The sequence below is a fragment of the Kryptolebias marmoratus genome, linkage group LG5 (assembly GCF_001649575.2).
Source record: "Kryptolebias marmoratus isolate JLee-2015 linkage group LG5, ASM164957v2, whole genome shotgun sequence".
NCBI lineage: Eukaryota > Metazoa > Chordata > Actinopteri > Cyprinodontiformes > Rivulidae > Kryptolebias > Kryptolebias marmoratus.
The window spans coordinates 15,124,723-15,148,373 of record NC_051434.1 but is presented as its reverse complement, the minus strand read 5'-3'; the positions used below and the strand labels follow the sequence as shown (position 1 = coordinate 15,148,373).

At 37.7% G+C, this 23,651-nt stretch overlaps 1 protein-coding gene across 6 annotated transcripts in view; it reads right to left on the bottom strand.

Annotated features, from left to right (window-relative positions):
* Positions 1-23,651, bottom strand: part of angpt2b (angiopoietin 2b) — a 37,459-nt gene that overhangs the window by 5,621 nt on the left and 8,187 nt on the right. For 4 of the 6 annotated variants that reach the window (XM_037975691.1, XM_037975690.1, XM_017424646.3 and 1 more), the window contains 7 exons: positions 19,668-20,498; positions 13,650-13,805; positions 12,862-12,983; positions 10,256-10,488; positions 9,959-10,083; positions 4,630-4,731; positions 1,659-1,825 (listed from right to left, as the gene is read on the bottom strand). In XM_037975691.1, the coding sequence (XP_037831619.1) occupies positions 1,659-1,825; positions 4,630-4,731; positions 9,959-10,083; positions 10,256-10,488; positions 12,862-12,983; positions 13,650-13,805; positions 19,668-19,985 (1,223 nt within the window). In that variant the 5' untranslated portion in view covers positions 19,986-20,498. The remainder of the gene's footprint in view (positions 1-1,658; positions 1,826-4,629; positions 4,732-9,958; positions 10,084-10,255; positions 10,489-12,861; positions 12,984-13,649; positions 13,806-19,667; positions 20,499-23,651) is intronic. The other 2 variants (XM_017424638.3, XM_025007382.2) reach the window with 2 other exon arrangements.

The following is a 23,651-nucleotide window of genomic DNA, read 5'->3' as shown; positions in this document are numbered from 1 at the left end:
GATCTGTCAGTGCCTGGAGTATGTGAAGAGAACTGAATTGACTGAGCTTTGTTTGAGTTGTCAGTTCCTGGCAGTGGCAGGTATAGCTGAGCGTTTTTGTAAAACTCCATAGGATGTGGCTCCCTGTGGGGAATTTCAGGAACAGGAGTAGCTGTTGTGATGTTAGAGTAAAAAAAGAAAAAAAAAAAAGAAAGAAAGAAAATGGAGACAGGCAAAATTTATATCATGCCCTCCACTTAGCTCCTCAATTTATGTGATGTTTAAAAAAAAAAAAATAGTGCCGTAACATTTTGATAAGGGAGAACAACAAATAGGGAGGGTTTTGAATGATTACAAGCACCGTTTTTGTGTCATACACTACTGTCAGTGTGCCTGTCACAATAAAAGGCTGTTAGCAGAAGATACTGCATGCTGAAATAAAAAATTCAATGACAGCCACAGTCATGCTCTATATCTGTAGTAGTGGGAAAATTAAAATGTAGGTCTGAATATATGACAAGTCTTTTACTCTACAGTGATGGCTTGATTCTTTTGAAGTGGGATTCCGTGGAAAGATTCTAAATAATAATAACATCTTACCTGCTGTAGATAACGGTTCGATTGTCTTAATTTTGGATTGCAAACCTTTTTTTTTTTTTTTTTTTACCAAAGTAATGAGCTAATGGCTAGGAAGAGCAAAACCAAGACCAAAAAAAAAACGCCACTATTCCAATTTAAAGATCACGCTTTCTTTGAGCAAAATGGATATTGCTTTTAGATTGGATTAACTCCAAAAGTCAATTGATTGTAGATGTATGTCCAATGACTATTTGCAGAAAGTTTCATTAAAATCTGTCCAGTGGTTCGAGATGGACATACTTGCACACAAAAACATTATTGCTTGCCTTTGCCTTTTGGCAGCAGGCAACCAAAATTTCATAGGGGATTTTTTTTGATAGAATTTGTTTGTTTAAACATTTGATAAGTTTATTACTTTTTGTTGTGAATAAAATGTTTTTTTTTTGAGATTTGAAAATATTTGCATTCTGTTTGTATTTACAATGTGCACAACTTTTTAAATTTGTTAGAGTTGGGGTTGTGCATAACAAAAATATAAAGTTACAAATTCTCAGTATGAGTTACTCTGCTTTTTATTGCCCAGTTACAATATCAACACTCGACAGCTAACAAAAATTCCTAATTTTAGCCCATCCATCCATCCATCCATTGTCTTCCGCTTATCCGGGGTCGGGTTGCGGGGGCAGCAGCCTAAGCAGGGAGATCCAGACTTCCCTCTCCCCAGCCACTTGGGCCAGCTCCTCCGGGGGAATCCCAAGGCGTTCCCAGGCCAGCCGAGAAACATAGTCCCTCCAGCGTGTCCTGGGTCCTAATTTTAGCTAATTATAAAATTTATATTTGGAAAAATTAAGTTGACCATGTTGATCCTGTTGGTCTGGCCCTCTACAACTTTCCCAGTTTTGTACTTGATCCTTTGGGGAAATACTGTAAATACTTACTTCTGCTCGAATATCACATCACGTATTACTGTTGTCTTCTCCTATTTTACAGCTTTGATAAGTGGTTTGACAGTTTGGATAAAGAAGTTACATCTAAAGATAAGATCATTCCATTCCTTAATGAAATTATTACTTTTCAAATAAAGCTATGTCTCACATTACCTGTAGTTTTTGTCCTCGCCATCTATGTAGAAGCAATCGTAAAATGAGAAGGCTTCATTTCCCTCCCGGTCTTTGAGCTGGATGTGCAGGCTGTATTCCCGGGAGCTGGTCAGCTTGTGGATGATATCATTCCCCAGCCAGTGTTCCCCCAATGGCTCTCCGAAGCCCTGGATTAAACACAAAGACAAAGAAACAATAGCAAAGGAAAATAATCTAACAAGGGGGATGATTTTTCCAGCCCTCGGCCAAGTATTTCTGCAGTTAATAGGAAAATGTAGCTCACTTCAAGAAGGAGCATTTATCATCCTGATGGGTTAAGACAGTTGACTGAGTTTGGAAAGCGAACCTCTCCACTCCTGAAGCTGGGGACCACTCAACAGAAACATTAATTTACCTTGGTGTCCTATCAAAGCTCCATCTGGACCTAAAAAATCTCAATAATAACAAAATAAAAGCTTAAATAACATCTAGCTTAATAAAGTAATCCATTGTTTGTATGCCCTTGAGAAATGTATATGAGCTTATGCTATGTAATATTTGGCAATAAAAGGAAAACAAAAAATGCTGAATACTAGAATACATAGGTGATGTATATTTTGGAAAGAATTTAGGTATAAGCTTGTTAGAAATACAGGGAAGCAGATACCTCCATGATTAGGAAACAGTTTTTACCATAAGTTGTACTTTGTGATTTTGCAGATCAAAAATTAAAGGTCTAACATTTCTCGGTGGAATTCATATCACTGATTGCCTTTCAAATCAGACTTTATGCTGTTTGAACAAAATGTCTATAACGCAACAAAAAATGCTCTTAGTCTAATCTTATTTGATGTTGCAAAATCTCTTAAGATGTCTTAACACTTGAAGTATGTGTTATGAATGAGTCTCAGCTATGATATAAAAGTTTAGCTCAATATATGTAAATCTGACTAAGTGATAGCCAACTTACTTATACTTATCTGAATAAAATGTGAACTACACAGTGCAGCTGAAAATAATAATCTTCTCCCAAACCAAACAAACACAAAAAAAAGTATTTAATCTAAACACGAATCCTGTTTCACCCATACCTTCTACTTTGTTGCTCTATTCTTAAGTTGTGGTTGTTCATGTGAGGATCTGATTTGTTTCGGACAGGTTTGAAACATATTATGTCTTACCTGTTGTTACCTGATGTGTTCTGACCAGATTGATAAACTAAAGGCTAGTCCGGGTGGGACTAGTGGATTGCTACCATCTTAAAACAGCAATCTCAAATTCATGCAAATGCTTTTTTATAAACATTTTTCATTGCCATTGATTTAATGTGACATAGTTATCCCTGAAAGTGTGCCAAGCTGTACTAGAAGTGCTAAAACTAGCTGCTGCTATTTTACCTTAAAAGTATTGTATGATATTGTATGTAAATAACTATGTAATTCAAAATTAATGGCAGTGTAAAAGTTTTTTTAAAATAGCATTTGCATAAACTTCTATGAAATCTTTAAAAATTCAGTTGCTTTAAAGTAGCAAAAATCCACTTTTCTCCTGGCCCCACTTGGACTAGCTGTTAGGTCGTCAATCTAGTCAGAATTTAACTTTAGCTCTCCAGACTGAGGTTGTTTAAAGGTAATCTACAACAGATAATATATTAATTGTTTATAACCTTTCCAAAGAATTCCACTTCAAAAAAAAGAAAAAAACAAAACAAAAAAAAACTGAACTGATTTACAGCCCATATCGATCAAGCCAAAAAAGTTAAAGTGAACTGTGCTGAAATGAAATTTAAGAAACTTTAAAAACCTGAAGCAATGTTGACAGGAGTAGTGGGCCAAAGTGCCTCCACAACAGTATGAGAGACTGATAAGGTCATACAGAACACTATTTGGTAAAGTTCCTACTACCATAGCCAAGAAATACATCAAGAAGTTGTATCACTTGTCTTGCAAGGCAGAAAAGTGAATAATTCAAATGTACATTGAAACGTAATAAATTCTCAGAGCTAGACTTATATTTCTCTAAACTGTGAGTCGAGCTGTCACACATTCTTTTTGTTATCGGTCTTGAGTAGGAGCAAATATAGTGCAGGAGCTGAGGCGCATTTATCATCTGACCAGAAGCCCATTTGATCAAGCCTGACCACAGTTTCAGAGAATATAGAGTGTGAACAGAAGCAGTGAAGCATTTTAGTGCATACGTTATCTGCCATCTACAGGGCCCCTGTGCTCCCACGCCCCAGCTGGAGCCAAATGTTTATCATCCACTTGTAAAAATATTGTCCTTGAAAGAGGTTTTCAAGCATTTTTTTTTTTTTTTGGTCTCATTTTTTCTGTTCACAGCCACAATCCTCTGTGCATTTCATTTCCTAACCACGCAGTGGCAGTTGATTTGTTGGCGTGGGTGAAGAACACAATAATGCGACAATCATTCAAACTCCCAAATTGTCATTGTTCATTTGTTTAGTGTGCAATTTAACAGACAGGCTTGCATGCATGGTTTTTCTTGTTGGTTTTCTACTAAGCAACTGACATATTGTTTCTTTTAAAAAATATATATATATATATATATATATATATATATATGATGACATTTATTAAAGCATCATTTAAACTCCAAACAAAACAAAAGCCAACGGTGTTAAAACACGTCTGCCTGAGCCAAAAACACCAGAGCAACTTTATAATCTCTTGTGTGTGCTTTATATTGTTTTGTAAGTGCAAAACACTTCATGATTTCTGTGTATGAGGTTGTGTGGGAGTTTGACATGGAGAGAGGGGAGCGAGAGCAGGTGCAATAACATGGGGGGTGCAAGAGAACATGAAGGGCAGCCAAATACAACAACCACAGGTCACCTGGGATCACAGGCTAGCCGGTCTCCCATGACTCCTCATGCCAAACCACCCGTGGATAATTATTGAAACCTCCTGTGCAGTTCTGCAGTACTGGCCCACATGACCTACTGATGCACCGAAACACCATCGTCCCCGCGTACCATTTTGTAGTCACTCCACCCGCGATGGAAATCGACAGAGCCATTTCTCCGATGCTGCAGCACTGTCCAACCCCCGCCTCTGGTCTTCATGTCACAAAACACCTGAAAGTAAAAGGACAAGTAATATCAAAGTTTTTGCCCTTTGACTTAATTAAGAAAAATACATTTACAAATGTCATTTTTCATGAGTTGGAATTAAAAGGCGAGGTCAGCTTCTCAAGTTTGTCATGCTGCTCTTTTAAAGTTCACCCTTTTCAAAAAAAAAAGACTCCACAAGTATGACTTATTTGGAAGGGTTGGCAGAAACATAGCAGCATGACTAAGGTTTGCATAGCTGCATCTGAATGCCCCACAAGACATCTGGAACACTGTTCTTTGGACAAATGGCATAACCTGCCAGGCACCGTGGTGGAGGAATGATGATTTGAGCTTGTTTTGCAGCCACAGGACCTGGACACCTTGCAGTTATTGAGCTAACCATGAACTCTTCTGTATACCCAAGTTTAATAGAATAAAATGTAAGCCCATTTGTCCTACAGCCGAAGCTTGGCCAAATATGGGTAATACAAAAAGACAATGATCCAACACATAGCAGCAATTCTACATCAGAATGACTGAAAAAGAAAAGAAGCACAGTATTGTTCAGACCTCAGCCCGACTTAGTGGACCTTTAGATATGTCAAGTTAGTTATATGTTTATGTACACTTGAGGTTAGATTTATTACATTTTAGAATTAGTAAAATAAAAAAAAATATATATATATATTTTATCATTATCTGTTATGTAAAACTCTACAACTGTAAGAGGATGTGCTTTCTTTCAATACTGTATGTCTTAACTAAATAAAACTTGAGGAGAAACAGATGATTGACACATTTATAAATTTTATCTCACATATTCGCCACAATCATTTCGCTCTTTTCAGACAAAGCATAACACTGATTAGGAGTCTGTTCTGTTACAAGCCAGATGGTGGATGGCATTTGAATATTTTGCACCAGCTGTTGAAAGCACTTTGTGGCTCTTAGGAGCAAAAACCTAAGCTGTTGTCATTGATTGTTCTTTGGTGTTGGGCAGCCCATAGAGCTCTCTGATATGTCTGGAAACTACAATATTGGTACCAATGGTAAAGTTTTAGTTTCGTTGTGTAGCATATTTTCCCTTTTGAGCCATTTGACATTCAAATTTAATCAATTTCAAGTGTACTAGACAGGGATTGGTTTTAAAACATCACATCTTACAGAACAGGAGAACTCCTAAACAGGAAGAAAGTACTGACAAAAAAAAAAAATAATAAAATACACAATAGCCCCCCCATAATTTGACGGCTTCCTTGGAAGCTTCAGCAATATGAGGGGGAACCCAAAATCTCGGGGTGTGACACAATGATATGACCCAGGTGGGGAGGAAAAACCAACGTCTCAGTATGTTCTCTTATCCCCAGAGTGGGGGTTGAGGAGGAGGCTTTGGCGGTTTGGGTTACAACAGACTGTTTTCTTTCTTACTTGGCGGCACATTTTGCCATATGTGTCTGGAGGAAAAACTGAGAAAAAAAATTGTACTCATTCATCCTGTGAAGGGTTTTAAAATTAGACTTTATGTGTGACACATTTCAGATATTTAAGGTGTTAACTGGGACATTTTGCAGCCTCTTGTGCTGGTAATGGGATGACAGAGTGAGTTTCCCTAGTGGGTGTTAAATTAAATGCTTTTAATTTCCAAAATCATTTTTGATTAAAGGCGTATAACCTATTCATCAGGATTCAGTGTCACTTTTTTTTTGGTCTACTGTTTGAATTCCTAAAGTCTTTTTAATTCAAACTTTGAGTCTCGTCAGTGATTGTTGTGAATTGCAAACAACCTCTGCAAACCTAAAAGGCTGATGATTATTAATTAAAGGAAAAAAAAATACTTCTGTCAGTTTTTTTTTATTTTTATTATTCTAATATGAATGGATCACCCTGAATAGCGATGAAATGTCATGCTGCACGTGCACAATGACAAAATCTCACCAGCTAGAGATCAGTCAGTGATGAAAAACAAAAATTATATATATATATATATATATATATATATATATATATATATATATATATATATATATATATATATATATATATATCTTCCAGACATGAAAAGCTTCATCAAGGTCAAAAGACACTTTGTTCTTTAACATCCTATAAGTCAAAGAATGCTGGCACTGTGCTGCAATTATCTTCTGGAACAAAGGCCAGTTGTCTGGCCTTAAAGGCATTGCACCAAACACAAAAACACAAACTTAAATGTAACTCCATTTCTATAACCATCAGTCTCTCTGATTTGGTTCTGATTCATATTTAACATACACTAGTCGCCATTTTACCATAAAGTAAAGACTTTATACCTACATGATATTGCCATTTTTACAGTTTTCAAGGAATACTTTTTATAATAATTTTTCTGTTTGCTAAAGTTCATTAGCTGTGGTAGACATCTCAAATACGGTTGAATCCAAAAGTTAATCAGTTGTAGCTGTACATCAAATTATTATTTTTGGAGAGTTATGTTAAAATCCAGCCGCTGGTTGATGAGATATTGTGCTAACAGACAAACAGGGTTGACTACAATACGTCATGGACAAATTTCCAAATTCCTGCACAATCTTTTAGTGCTCAAAGTATGTGTTAGGGATGCCTGTCAGCTAATACCACCTCAGATTTTATCTATATATTTGTAAAATTGGTTGAGCTATCACTGCTTTGTGTGTTATGGTTAATTAGCTGCGGTGGCCAACTTGAATCAGGTTTCCCCTAAAATCGGCTGCAGATGTACATCCAATTATTACTTTCGGAGTTTCATTGAAAAAAAAAAGTTCATTAGTTCATGAGATATTTTGCTAACTGACAGACAAACAAACACATACACATACACAGAGATGGATACAGGTGTTTACATTATTGCCCACCACCATGAAGGGCACCCCTCTATGTCTTGTAAACATTTTATAAGGAAGTTGGTCATTTGTAGTGTTCAAAAGTAATTGCAAACGGTCACATGATGTCAAATAAGACAGACAGGCGAACATTAGAGGTAGATAAATAGTTGTGTGGCTAATTTCCTCAAAAAGCAAATTCTGAATAAAAAAATAATAAAAAAAAAATACAGTATGTCCAATCCTTTGGTCTTTGGTTAAATGCTGAGGAAAGAATGATTACTGCTGAGAAAATAGGCCAGTTTGCTTGCCGGCCACACTGGAATTGGACTGACACTGGCACTGGCACAGATTGAAAGCAGCTGTGATTTGGGGAGTACTAACTGGTATCACTGGGAACGTACGTTGGCCCCCGGTTGGCAGGAGACACCCAGCACCGGTGCCGAACACCTGTCTACCCAAAGGAAATGAAGAGAAGGAACAGGGAAGGAAAACAGCAGGCAGAAGGAGATGCTGCCAACAGTAAACTAGACTAAAAGCAATGCATAACAAAAAGCTGTTTCACGGTTATCTCCCCCCTTCCTGCTAAGCAGTGAGAGTGGAGATCCAATCCAAGGAGGCTAGATGTGATTTACAGAAATGATAGCCTGCTGGTGGATGTCATGGTTGAGTTAGCAGAGGCCAGAGCTCCTTCAGATCACTGGAGGTTCCTCTGAGGCTTCCCTAACTTTGCATTCAGCAGCATACCCTCACTCACTGTGAAGCCTGCAGGGCATAATGCTCTTGTTGCTTATTACTTTTGTTCTCTGTAACTCAGCATGGCATCTTCATCTACTTCTGTAACAAAGCCTTCGCAAATTACCTTGAAATCACACTAGATTTGTTTTTTGTTCCTTCCTAGATTTATTTATAAGCCTGCAAAATGCCCTTCGTACCACATGTGTGACAAAAAGTAGCCTGTGATTTTAATATAGTGAGTGAAACATGTTCCAAAATTATATACACTACTGCGAGAGGATAGGGCAATGAATCTTACAAAAATAAAAAAAGGGCTTCATGTCAGTGTCAGTCAGGTGGTATTTGCAGGAAAAGGCCAGTGGTCTTTAACTTCTCACTCCCCGGAGCCCATTGTGCTGGGTTTAAGTCTAAAAACGCAACCTCTGTCATTTTCGAAGGTTTCTCCAAAGATGACATTCAGATTGATGAGACGTGTCAGGTATTTCTTTGGCAAAAAAAATTGAATGAACCATTTGCTGTGCATGATTTCTATAGCAATAAATTACATGGAGAGCTGGGGATTTTAGGGACAGATTCAATCACATCAGTCTCACCCAAACATTGCTTCGACACTGTTATGTAATACCAAATTTAAAAGTTTACCAAGTGCAACTCTTGCATGATGATGAGTATAAGATCCATGACTGGATTTTGGAATTTTCTGGAGTTTATTATCCCAGAAGCTATTTTTTTTTTGTTTTTGCCCAAAGGTAAAAGGATGATTATGTTTTTACCTGTGTTTGCATTTTTGTGTTTGCATGTTTGTATTTGTCTGTTTTGTTACCAAAATATCTCATGAACCCCTGAATAGAATTATTGAAACTGTAAAATAATAATAAATAAAATATATTTTTAAAAATTATTAAATGTAATTCTACAGCTGATTAACTTTGGCAGACAACTGAATTAAATATGTCAGCCACAGCTAGCAGATATTAGAAAATGCAAAAATCTCTATTACTGTGTTTTACCCATATTTAGCTAATATTTGCGGTGGTAATAGATTATACTTATTTATAACACTTCAAGTGCTACATATTGCACAAGATCTTTGATTGCATATCCTGCATTACAGGTCAGCATAAACCATGTTTGTCTGTTTGCAAAATATCTTACAAACCAGTGGACAAATCTTAACGAAAGTGTCTGAAACCAGCCACTGGTTACACATCTACCACTGATTACCTTTTGAAATCTCTCTGGTTTAAGATGACAGTTGCAGCTAATCAACACTTACAAACAGAATTATGTTTGTGAAGTGTCAGAAATTGACAAAAAAAATACTGACGCTGGGCTAAAGTTTGATGTGGTATTAGCTGAGAGTCATCCTCAGCACATACTTCCAGAGCAAACAGATCTTACAATATTACATAGCATCCCGCATAACACCATTTACAAGGTTTGACCAAAACAGCAATATATCTGTCATTTCTCATCATAAGATGATCTTAGTCTAAAACTAATATAAGGCATAAAAGATATAAAAGGCAGTGCATGATATGCCTTTCTTCAAGGAAAGCTAGGCCTTTAATTCTAGTTTGTCCTTGAAAATGGAAAGCATAAAGATTGATTTTGGAAGCTTCTTCAAAGTGGAAGTTTCTCAAGATAGTCTAGGCTTTTAGTGTTTATTGCTTCACTACCTTGACATCTTGAGTAGTGTTGTGCAGGCGGATGGTATACTGTCCGCTTTCTTTCACTCCAGATCGCAGGACCTCTGCACAGTCCCTAAAAGTGAGTGGCTCCTTCTTGGGCTCGTTGGAGATTTCTGGAAAAAAACAAAAACAAAAACAAAAAAACTGTGTGCAGTATATCTATAGTGTAAATATCTGCTGGATGTAGTGTGTCCTGAGATCAGAATTACAGCTATTGTCCACACGTAAGATGATGCAGTTAGTATAATTTGCTGATCCAAGTGTAGTTAACTTGCACAGCCTTACCGTTGCACTGACTGACTTTGGTGAGCAGCTGCTGCACGGTGTCTGTGAGCACAGCCTGCTGTCTCTGCAGTGTAGTGCTGTTGAGGGTCGAGCTTCCAAGTTCACCCTGAAGCTGGCTGACCACTCGACTTTGCCTCTCCACGAGATCTTGAAGCTGCTGCTTTTCACTTTGCAAACCCTGAAGTTCCTTCCCATACCGAGCCTCCAGCGCTAAAAGTCTCTGCTCTAAAAAACTGAAGAAGGAAAGTAAACGGAATAATAATGCATTTTGTTTCTTGCACTGAAAAAAATAAAAATAAAATAAATATATATATATATATATATATATATATATATATATATATATATATATATATATTCACAGCTGCTCAATGAATCAGATAAAAAAAAGTGTACAGGTGCAGAATTTATTCATTCAACATTTAGCTTTCACTGTGGATACACAAAGTCACACGTTTACATGAGGATGACTAATAGACATCATCACAACAGTCTCATTGGGCTAACACTGTATAACACCTGTACCACAGCAGTGCTCACAGATGGCCCAGCATGTTAAGATGCTCAATCATAGCCAGGAGGCAGCAACCTGACAGAATGTGTGTGTGTTTGTGTGTGTGTCTTTGTGTCTGAGGTGGGCACAGACCAGCCTCTAAATGAAGACCATAAATCCCCCAAGCTTGATCTTTATGGCTTTAACTAATGGCTCTGCAGTGGTTATTTATTGAAACAATCCAACCACCCCGGATTGAACAAGCTACTCCGAAGCTCTGTGCACACACACAGTGACTGTACGCCCAAGATAGATCCTCAATCTTCCACTTTAGCAAGCCACTCAGTATGTGGCCTGGAAAGAATGGCGGATCAATCCAAATCATTTTTTCACTTCACTTCCAACTCGTATTTGCTTTGTAGGGGAAATACTCAATTAAAGTTGTAAAGCAAGCTGACAAATTGTTCATGGCTGTGTGTATTTTACTTTGAGGATCAGTCAAAGTGTGGACCGTGGCATAAAACCAGGAGAGCAATGTTTAAACAGTTAGGGCAGCTGACAGAACAAATATGCCCTCTTGGATCACATTGCAGCCTGGACTATTATACTGTTATGCTTATGATATTGTGCTATTTATTATTATTACCCTAATACGCACCATATATATTGCTAGTAGTCTACTCTCTGTCTCTCTGCAGTGTGCTGCACTTCCTGCCAATATTTTACATGTAATTCCTATGAAAACAAACACGTCTCTGTGCCTTTTTTTAGCTTGGCAGTGGTTCAGAAACTTGCCTCATGCCTCGAAGGCTCAGCAGCTGAAGTCTCCTAGAAGCTGTGCTGCCCCTATTTCGTTTTCATTCCACGGCTGCCTGGCTGCAAATCTGCAATGGATTTGGGGAAATATGTTGCTGAGTCCACCCCCCTTCAAGATGTATAAATTTGTTTGGATGTCAGCGCCATGCCACCGCCTTGAAGGACGAGGGTTAAAGGGCAAAGTAGGGTTATGAAGGACCAAAACGTGTAACAGGTGCTGATTCCTGGGGGCACTGTGATCTCAAACGGTCACACATGGTACAGATGGATAGAATGACAAACAATCTTAAGAGGAAAACACTTGCTCCCTTTCACACTGTCCACAACCCCATTGACCCTTTGCTCATAGAAGAGAGCAAAAGCTGTATGGTAATGCACTTTGAAAGGATTTTTGTATTGTACCATTCAGAGGAATGTGTTTTCCCCAACAATATGTTCTTCGTTGCATAGGAAGAATTGCAAATTACTGTCCACATAAGCCCCTACAGGTCATTATGTAGAAATGCTGAAAACATGTCAGCATGGAAAGTAGAAAAAAACAGAGTTCTAGAAAAAATACTAGGTTTGGAAAAAGTGATTTTTAGGAAGTGAAGAGCAAATGTAACCATAGCAATAAAAGCCCAAAATGACCTTTTAGTCCTTAAAACTGACCCTGTAATTAACGTTTAGCCTAAGCCTGCAAACATCACTTTAAAGGGATAGTCTGCTGATTTTTGAAGTGCTGTTCTGTCAAATAGTTATCAATAGTTAAGACCTTATAAGCCGTGACATCGGTCACAGAACACGAGGTATGGCGATTAGGGTAAAAGTCTTCTTCCAGCTTATGAATAGCCAAATTGGGGCCAAAAATGCTACATTAGCACTGATCAGGTGGACTGATTCATTCAGCAACCTCACAGGATTGTCATTTGTGTAGTAACAAGAATGTTGTTTTGTTGAGAAAACCGCAAAACTAAACAGTGTAACATAAAAGTTTAGAGATTTATAATTAGCTAATATAGTGTTCTTTCACACCTGTATGACATTGACACAGGGGCCCTGTGCAGTTGGGTTAGCCATTAGCCTGGTGGAAGATGTCTGCCTTTTTTTGTTATACTCTGTGCTATGTGGTTGATGTCAAGGCTCATAAGGTACTAACTGCTGATAACTGTTTGACAGAACATCACTTCAAAAATCACTAGACTATCCCTTTAACACGATGAACCTAAACAAAAAATAAATAAAATAAAATCCTTCAACATAGGAGGTTTTGCTCAAAGAAAATACTTTGCTGCATCATCTTTTGAGGTGTGCTCACCTGTTTTTATCACTGAGGCGTGAGATCTCCTGAGTCTGGAGGAGAATATGTTTCTCCAGACGGTTGGTAAAGAGCGAGTACTCAAGCAGCTGGATCTCCAGGCGACTTGTCTGGTTTAAGACCTATAGATTGATAAAAAACTAGACAAAATAAGTTTATCACAATATGTACAAACATAAAGATGAATGAGGATGTTCAATGAATAAATTCCTTAAAAAAAGGACCCTTGGGGATAAATTGCACTTTTTGACGCATTGCAAATCCCATAATTTACCTTCTTTGATCTTGTAATCAAAACTTAAGCAAGACTGATCTCATATGCACTTCTGGCATGTGTTTTTGAAGTTGAAGATGAAACAAATACTGGAACAAAGCAGCAGCTTGGATATTTGTACAGATTGCAGTTTTATATTGACTTTGATAAGAGAAAAAGAAAGCATCAGGACCAAAACATCCCAATCTGTAATAACAAATCTGTGGCATGATTGAAGACACATCTGGGTTGTGGTGTTGAGTTTTATGTTTTAATTGGCTTGCTGTCAGTCACTACACTTGACTCATTGTGTCACTCAGAGCCTGTAGAACCAAATACCAGCTGCTTTGAAGCAGCTGCTGCCACCTTTGGGCACAGCTTCCCAGCAGGTTACTTCTGATTTATGTTTAATTAGCTAATCACCAAAGTAGTTTTCAAAAATATATCACTTGTTTTTCTATGGTATGTCAGACAGGTAGTCATTCAGATTGGCTGCAAACAAGTTATCCTAGACCCTTTTTTCTAACAGACTCACCTGGGTCTCAACATCTGTCAGTTTGCGAGTCTGCTCTGCTGATTGGCTAAGGAGGTTGGTCCCCATCTCCAGCATGGCAGCTGTTTGGGTGTGTACAGTAGACCTCTTAATTTCCTCCATGCCAGAGCGAACGTTCTCCTGGATGAAGTTCTCCAGCTGGAAGAACAACAAATAGACACTGAGAAATTCATATGTGATGAGATTTTGTCAAAAAATGTCTTTCTATGACAGCTGACAGCTTAATGTGTTATCAAATGAGCTATCCTTGGGTAACTGGCCTTTTTTTGTCAGTCTTCTCAGTAATTGTCATACAACTGTAAAACCCTGCTTTTAAAGAGAATCTAACATGTCGTACATCCACATTTAAGTTTGTCTACCCATGTATTTCAAACAATCACTAGCTCTTCCATTAAAAAAAGGAGACGAGAAGGAGACTGGTTGTATAGCTAGAATTTGGCATTACAATACTTCTGTGGGGGGCAAAAGGGACAAATAACACACTAATTAATCACAAGCCTAGAAACAAAACAAAAAAAAAACACACATTAAAAAGTCTAAGTAGGATGGGTGTCAACTTGCTTGAATAAATAGATTTTAAATGATGTGGTCTGTCTGATCAAACATGGTGGAAGTCCAATCCCACTTTCCTGCAGTAAAAGAAAGAATTTTGTTTGTTGTAAACCAATAGCCAACTGGAGTGCATTAATATGTATGACTACTTGTGGGGAGAAGAGATCATACTTTACTCATTAAACCACGCAACTAGAAAATGAAGTCTCAAAGGAGAAAAACTCAAATCTCTCCAGCTAATGAGCTGATATTCACGAAAACTGAGTAGAATTCATATCCAACTACCATTGTTTGTTTGCCTCTTAAGAGAAGTGAAGATTGTAGAGAGAAGTGAGATTATGATACTGCACTACCACAAGTATATATATATATATATATATATATATATATCATACCAGGGCCTCAGAGAGGAACTGGAAAAGGCCTGGAAGGTAAAGACCACAGTGGTGCCTGTGGTCATCGGGGCCCTAGGGGCAGTCACCCCCAAACTGGAGCAGTGCCTAAACAGATCCCAGGAACAACATCAGACATCTTAGTCCAGAAATGTGCAGTTCTAGGCACAGCCAAGATACTGCGCAGAACCCTCAAGCTCCCAGGCNTATATATATATATATATATATATATATATATATATATATATATAATATTTTTTATGAAGTTAAACAATTAGGGGAAAAAAACTTACTTTGTTTCTAAGCTCCCCTTAGAACCTTTATTATACTGCAAGTCCCAGTTCAAAGTGTCCCCTGATCCTCTGCATTGTATTTTTTCATCTTTTTTCTGCTAGTTTAAGACAGCTGAGACAGGAAGAGAAAAAAAATGTTATATATTGAAGGTTTGAAGAGATTACTAAGCGGATTAAAGCCATCTCACAGGAAGAACCAAAGATCCCTGCATCATAATCAGTCTTATGCATTCAAGCTGCTATCAATCGCAAAGTCTTCCTATTACAGCCTTTGTGCTAGATCTCAATCCAAAGGTTTTGATACGCTTCATCTCCCTTTCCCAATTGTATTAACTGAAGCTCTGTCACATCATGTTTTATATGGCCAGTTAAACCACTTTTGGGATGTAGAGCAATTCTGTTTTATTGTGTCTAAGAGAGTTAGAAGAATGATCAGTGCTCAGCCAATCATAGATGTTATAACACATGACATCTTCATTATTGTGCCAACACATGCATTTGTTCTTGGTAAAATGACAAAAGGCAGAAATTAATCTGAAGAGCGTTCTGGCAAATGACAGTGATGGATGTAGGCACATTAAGATGGGCAAGATTAAAACTAACAACAATGAGAATGATGATTTGATTCGTTGAGTTTTCACAGTTCCGTCTGAGACTGGCATGGTCAACACATTTTTGGAATTATTAAAAAAAAATATATGCATAATTACTTTATTCTAAAGTTTTTATGATGTTTGCTGAAAATCAAATAACTTTTGGCATTCAGTAATGTATTGTATCATTTAATACATGTGATGGCCCCTAATTGATAATGTATTCTAATTACTTTATTATCACCTTGACATTTACATAAATGAGAAATAAAATCTTTTGTTTTGAGTAATCTGCTAAGATCAAAGAGTAAATTTGTTTTTTTTCTGCAACCTACTCTATGTCAATCCATCAATCCATCAATTGATTCATCCGTCCATCCACATTTTTTAAAGAATAAGAACCAGGTAGCAAGGTCAGTGGTTTGTGCACAAATTTCCAGACATTTCTCTCCCCATCTACTGCTTCCAGTTATTCTAGAATATACACTGAGGTACTCCAAAATCAGAGATTTATTATTTTCAGTAAGTAATGGGTCTTCCCGAAGGCCTCGTCTTCCCAATGGGGCATGTCTGAATCACCACTTTTGGAAGCTATGCAAAAGGCATCCTTGCCAGATGTTCAAATCACCTCAGCTGAACTGACTCATCTTACTGTACATTTAATGTACTTTTATGTGTATTGAATCAATAAAATGATCTTCAGGGTAAAAAAAACAAAAAACTATAGCCTAATAGAGTTGTTTATTTGGGTCACATGATCAAATAAAAAGGAAAAAGTTGTTCTAGTTTTAATACTGTTGGAATTACTTTACTGTAAGCGCTATGTTGCTAACACTAGCATGAACAACTGCAATAATGAACAAACATTCCAGTTTAACAGCAGTATGTTGGCAGAAGGACATACTTTCCTTTGCTTTACAATATTTTTTGAAGCATGTGTACAGGTCTGATCAGTTATGAAACTCTTTTTACCTCAAGTTTGATTTTCTTTTCATTTTTAAAACTTTACTCCTAACTCTCTCTTAACTCTCTTGTCACAATAAACTTCTGAAAACAGTATCATAATTTATTTACCTGCATTGCTGTATGACGTTTTTTTTTCTTTCAATTAGAAGGATACTATATTGTACTGAAGATGAATGTTTTTAGATATTCTGAACTAATGTGGACTGTTAGAAAAACAATTAAGTGTTTAATGGAAATAAAATGGCAGCAGTCTGGATATTAGTAACTAGCTGGCATCAACTGACATATTATTTGTTAAAAACTTCTGAGTTTATTTTTGATTAGAGTTGTTGATCATTAGAAACTAATCAAAATGCACACAATGAAACATCTACTGCAGCAATGAGAACGTCCCTCAGTGGAAGTCTTAAGTACCCCCTCTCATGACATAAATTGTAAAACTCACCCAATAGCCTGACAAAGACTCCCCCTTTTATTCTTTTCACTTCCAGTAGTTGGTATACCTAAATACTAGAAAAAGACTATGAGACCAAAGACTCACATTAGTTATAGTTGCCAAACTTTTTAGTTTATCTGCAGTATGCCTAAAACAGAATAATCCACACAGCCTCTTAAAAGTACCAACAAATCTATTCTCAGATTCCATCCTTCAAGCCGTCAGGGCAGTGGAAGGCCATGAAGACAAGGCGGGGGATAGTGTTAGGGTTTAGTCCAAAAGAGAACAAACATGGATCTTTTCTTGGAAACATGAGAAAAAGAATCTGGAGTATTAATACAGTCCTCAGAGATTCTGATGCAGAAAACAGTGGATTAGTGTGGACACTCCTAATTTTAAATGCGTGGGGGTGTCTTTCCTTTCAAGGAGTTTTGGTGGAAGACTCGCAGAAAGGGCTGTTGCATCCCATGAGGGCTTCGAGTGAGACTGAGCAAAGTTTCTTTGAGACATCACACACACATGCCTAAAGCTCTTCCACATACATTTTATCCAGTACTCCCAACACTCATGCAGATAAGCTTAATGAGCCTCACGAGGTGCTGAAAAGGCTTTGCCGTCTGGGGTCAAAGATCAGTATACTCTCGTGCATAGCTAAAAAAGTCTCTCTGGGGTCATACAATGTTTATGTGGAAATCCCACCTTTAGAGCGATTATTTATGCATCACTTTCGTCTGGAGGGGTTAACTTGTTGATAGGTGGGATCTTTGTGTTCATTCCAGACGTAATGTGGGGGAAATTGGCAGTCGGGAATAATGTGTGTCAGCAGGGCTTTTTCTCAAGATGTGAGGGAGATTTAAACTGTTTCCCTTTAAAAGCTGCTTTTATCACAACTCTTTATTTTTCCTTTATGACACAATGTGACTTAAATAGTATAAATGTAAACATGTTAAAATTTAGCCAATTGGCTAATGTTCAATTTGTTCAGAGGAAAATATAAAAACTCTGGATAAATGCAAGATATGATTTGTATTTTAAAATGTGTTGTTTTTTAACTACATACATGTATTGTACTGTAAATACATCAGTATAGTGTGTGTACAATATATATATATATATATATATATATATATATATATATATATATAAAACCAACCAAATTGTACATGACCTTAGGCTCTTTTTACACTTGATAAAGACCCCTCGTTGACCTGCACAACCTATTTTGGGGAATTTAGAAAACATCTTTCAGTGCTGCTACACTCATAGTAATTCCCAAATAGATACTCTAATTCATTCTCATTCCGCTTTTTGTTTGGGTCACCCTGGCATGACTCTAGGACTGTGTCAAAATGCAGCTACATGCTAAAAGATCATGCGGCCCTAGCACAATGCTATTGCTTTGGGGATAATACAACTGCTCTAAGGTATTTCCATCACAGTACTAGCCTAGGCACAAGACCACTACGACCAGACCTGTTTCAAATGAACTCATCAGTCATACAGGTGTGTGTGGGCCTAATATCATGGATACACTGCTACTCCATATTCCCACACTCCACCTCGGCCCCAATACCCTGTGACCTGTTGTGCATGCTCATTACCACTGTGGCTATATCATACTCTATCACATATATAATGAGGAGCCCACTGTGGTCTTAATATGTTCGTGAAGACCTTGCCAAAAATCACAAAGACCATTCACCTGACTTTTTTTTTTTTTTTTTTTTTTTTTACATTGCATCATGGTTGTTATCTTGTGTTCTTGTGTAAAGGGTGATTTGCTTTCTGTCTTTGTTTCTGGAAGAACTGTCTCTTTGAAGTAAGTAAAAGGCAAGTTTGTTTTTAAACATGTTTCGATGGCAAGTCAAATGAGGCATTATTGATAAAAGGTGAAAAATGTTCCAATAAAAATGACTGGGATGGATGGAAAAGAAAAAAAAAACCTACAAAACAGAAAATCAGTGATGAAAACAAGCATGGAACTGGGATATGTCTGCAGTGCAGGAAAAGCTTTGAAATCAAATCAGCATATTTGCTCACAGTTGGCCAAACTCAACACTTGAAACAAACATAATCATTTTGGGGTTAGTTTGTACCATAAATATTCCATGAGAGAAATGGCCAAACACTGATGTAGCGGCCAGATGACCTTAGCAGCTGAAACTCTATTGTGAAGCCTTTTCAGATCGTATCATTTCATTTCAGTCAGACATAATTCGAGCTAAATAAAACTGCTAAGGCCAAATGTTCAGTAAAGTGGCATATTCAAATATCTCCCACTTATAAACAACTTTTTCTTTGAGGTAATTTATCATGTCATCTGAGTTGAGTGCTGAAAGATTCAGAGCTGACCTTGGCTCATAAACTGACTAAAACATGGTCTGTTTACTTGTTGCCTGTTGGCGGAGGGCACAGTTATAGGGGTTTAACTGTGCAAGACATATTTATCTTAGCAAATTTATTATATTTCTGGTGCATGCTTAAAGTGTTCTAGTGTAACAACTGTTTTAAATATTGGTACAAGCTGATACACCAGGTGTTGTCATGGAGCCAAACATGCATTCAGGAAGCATCCAAGAAATCCCAGCTGACCATTGAACTTTTTAATAATGAAGGCTTGTCATCAAATGTAATGAGATACTGTACTCTGTGGGAATTCCAGTCTTTGTTTTACAACATTTTGTTTGAAGGTCAGCAGGCTGCAGGGGACATGTGGAAAAAGAATAGAAGATCACAGCAGCAAGGGACAACATTTTGGGAGACCTTACCTTCTGCAGCCACTGCGTGTTATTCTCCATGGCACTCTCCAGCGTCTCCAGCTTGCTCTGCTGCCATGACGGCCTGTCATCTTGAACCCGACTTTGCTTGGACTGGCTGACGCCAGGCTCGACCTCAGGTGGGGAGTCACTCTGCAGGGTATTGGTCACTTGGAAGTCCTTCAACGGTTGGCAGTTCTCCACCTCTGGGAGAATGAAGGTGTAGCTGCAGGGGCCGTGCTGCACGCGGTGCTGCTGACGCTGTGAAGCAATTGCGTTGGCCAACAGGTAGGCCAGGTAGGCAAAGGTCAGGGCAAGCAGGCGGCCCATGTCAAGGCAAAAAAAAGGGAAGGATAGAATAGGGTACAATAGGAGGCAGCACCACCTGGCCAAGTGGACAAGTGGATTCTTTTTGGTCTTGAATCCTTCAGGTTTCTGCTTTCCTCTCTTTTCAGTCCAACTCCTGCTGCTACTCCACTGTCTGTTTTATAACTTTTACTTCTCCTTATTTGGCTGCTTTTCCTCTTTGCTGTTGCATCAAAAGTCCTCGAGGCCTATTCAAGCTCCCGCTGGTTTGCAGGAGGGCAGATAAAAAACACACACACACACAGGAAACAGAAGGATTGTTTTGCACTTAGAGTCCAACACTCACCCGGCACATGTTGCTTTACCCAGGAAGCCAACAACAAAGTCCTACTATTTATCTCTGGTCTAAAAAGTTGCTTGCCTCAGGGTTGTCTTTTCAAGCTGCTGGAGTCCATGCGTTGGTCTGAAGGAGAGGGGGAGAGCAGAGGTGGAGTGGAGAGTGGCCTGCTTCAGGATGTTGGCTGAAGTGGTAAGGCTCTTAAAGTACAGAGAAAGAGAGAGAGTGAGAGAGGCGTATGACTCTACATACACACAACCCTTAACACAGCCACCCAACCACCCTTCCCTCTTTTTACTTTCTCCCTCCCTTTTACGGTATTCGTGTTGTGTTTGCGGGGGTTAGAAGAGGAAGCTACAAAAATACACACCGCTAACTACTACAAGAGCATAAACAACCTAAAAAAACCAACAACTTTTCCTTCCCTCGTGTTCTTTACACGACTTTTCCCCAGCTGTCTTTCAGTTTTTGTGTCCCCCTCAAACCAAAATTTTCTGTAGCAACAGTGCCAGACTCATGCATTGTAGTGCAACAGCAGCTGAAGCAGGGTTTATGTCCAATGAGCAATAACTCAGACTGTGTCAGATTCTTGGATTTTGATCTGTGTTTTGATAAACAACTCAGTCTGTTAGCCGAATACGGATCAATAACAATTTACTGTCTTCGAATGCTTTGTGAAGTGTTTTACCTTCTGCTGTAAGCTGAATTGACGCTGTCTGTTCTTTCTTGTTAGCAGGATTTTTCTGTCAACTAATCTTAGAGGCTTGCTCGTCCTTTTTTAAAAAAAAACATTTCTTTCTTTTTTTAAAATAATTTACTGCTATGATGTTGCAGCTAAAATGTTTAGTTTTCCTGTCTTATGTATTGTTTTTTCTAAGTTAAAATGTTTAGGATTTTTTTTCTTCTTTCTTTCTTTTTCTTTAGTCTGTGTACTATTTTAGGTGGGTTTCACATATTTTGGAGAATTTTGGTGCAGAAATACTGGAAGTAGAGTTCCCCACATTGTTCACCATACAAGTTGAGCTTCTTAATATATCATTATTATCTGTTAACAACATTTCTCACAAAATCAGATCTTTGAAGGCATGTCACGCACATGCTTTTTTCAAAATGTGTGTATAAGGTCCAATAAATATCACCACATGCACTTGCAGCCCTTATATGTGAAGTGCCCACTCACCTAACAGGTGAACTACCTGCCACCCCACAGTAATATCTTTTTTTTTTGCTCTGTATTGTTGATTTTAACTGATCATCAGTGTGATTAAGTTGTTTGGTCTTTCTTTTGTCATAATTGAATAAAATAGAATATAAAGTTTGTTAAGGTTCCACAAACTGCAACTTTTCAAGACACATGTTTTCCATTGTCACAGTTGGCTTCTTACCTGATTTCATTTTGTGCAGCTGGAGAAGTGGAACTTTGCTGCCTCCTCTGTTTTCTTGTTTTTTTTATTTTCCAAACATTATTTTGCAGTCTAACTACTTCTGCATACATTGTACTATTTTACCTATTCATATATCAAAATGTTTAGCACATTCAGGAGATGAGTGTCATAACTTTTTTTGGTTTTGTATTTTTAATACTTGTCAAAATATTGAACTTTACTTACAAATGTTTTCCCTGCAGCAATAGATTGAGGTATCTTTGATTCTTTAAAACCATTCTCCTCTTTGAAATTTGGTGTACACTCTATTTTTGTCTTCTTTTTCTACTGTTAATATTTACCAAATACTCTGCTATTTTTAGCTAGCCTTTTGATAGTTTTAGCTTTCACCTAGCACTTTGCTACTTTGAGCTTTTGTGTTTTGCTTGTTTTATGTTAGCTTGTTTTTTTTTGTTTGTTTGTTTTTCAGGAAATTTCTACAAAGTCATTCTTGGTGCATAGGCGATTTACACTGCATTCTCAATGGAAATGCAAGTTCTCTAGGTTTTTATAATGTTTGCACTGATTAAGACAGAGTTAACTTACAGTACATATTTCTCTCTGATGGACCAGTGACAACTATGTACATCCATGCTGCTTGACCAAGATCCCATTAAATAACTTGTACTGATGAAACAGTAACTGCACAGAGTTGTGGTCAGCTGATATAAGACTAATGTGTTTGTTTTAGGGCAAGAAAGTGACAAAGACAGAGGAGGACAGCTCACACAAGCACTGACTTCAAGACAAGATTTCTGTGGCTCACAGCATTAGTTCAGATGATTTAAAGAAGATAACAAGACCACAATTTGTAATATTTGACCATATTAGATAAGAGATTGCAGAGAGTTTAGATGTACTTAAATAAATCCCAACAAACTTTATTAAGCTAATTATTTTGGGGTTGCCTTTTAAATTTTCCACAATCTAGAAGCTGAATATATGTTTAAAGCCTCTTAGAAAACCAATAGCATTTTTTGTGTTGTCACATTTACGCCTTAGTTTGAAAATCCTTAGGTGTGTTACATGTGCTATATATATATATATATATATATATATATATATATATATATGTTGGCAAGATGGAATTTCTTGTCACAGATAAGACAAGGTGTGTTGCTAAATGTTGGTTCACAGTCAAATTTAGAAGTAGAATAATATACATGATCACCAAAAAACATAAAAGAAATGTAATTCTATCAACATAGTTTCGTGCCAACTGTTGTGTTGTGAAGAGCAAATGATGAGTCTATACAGATTGTTGATTAAACAAAATAAACAGCTTCTCGTTGTAGTATTATTGCTCATACGTCTTTTACAGTTGACCATCATGGGGAGTTGATTAGCTGACATATTATTTATCAGCCAAGAGAAAGGCAGAGCAGTGATGCTTTTGCTCATTTCTGAGTGTGTATGTGGATGTTTGTTTGTCTTTACAGTTAGATCTTATAAATCACTGAACAGATTAGAATGAAACTGTTAGAAAGTAATCACTGGGCTGAAATCTACAACTGATTAACTTTTGGAGGCAACCAAATTCAAGAAGACCACCACAGCAAAGCAATCATAGCAAACACAAACATGATTATACATCAATCAGTTTTACAGATATTGAGCTAAAATTTAATGGGACTGTAGCTGACAGTCATCTACAACACATACTCCAAGTGTTAACAGATTATGCAAGATATTCAATTATTGCATTCAATTGTATATAATGTATCCATCCATCCATCCATCCATCCATCCATCCATCCATCCATTCTCTTCCGCTTATCCGGGGTCGGGTCGTGGGGGCAGCAGCCTAAGCAGGGAGACCCAGACTTCCCTCTCCCCAGCCACTTGGGCCAGCTCCTCCGGGGGAATCCCAAGGCGTTCCCAGGCCAGCCGAGAAACATAGTCCCTCCAGCATGTCCTGGGTCTTCCTCT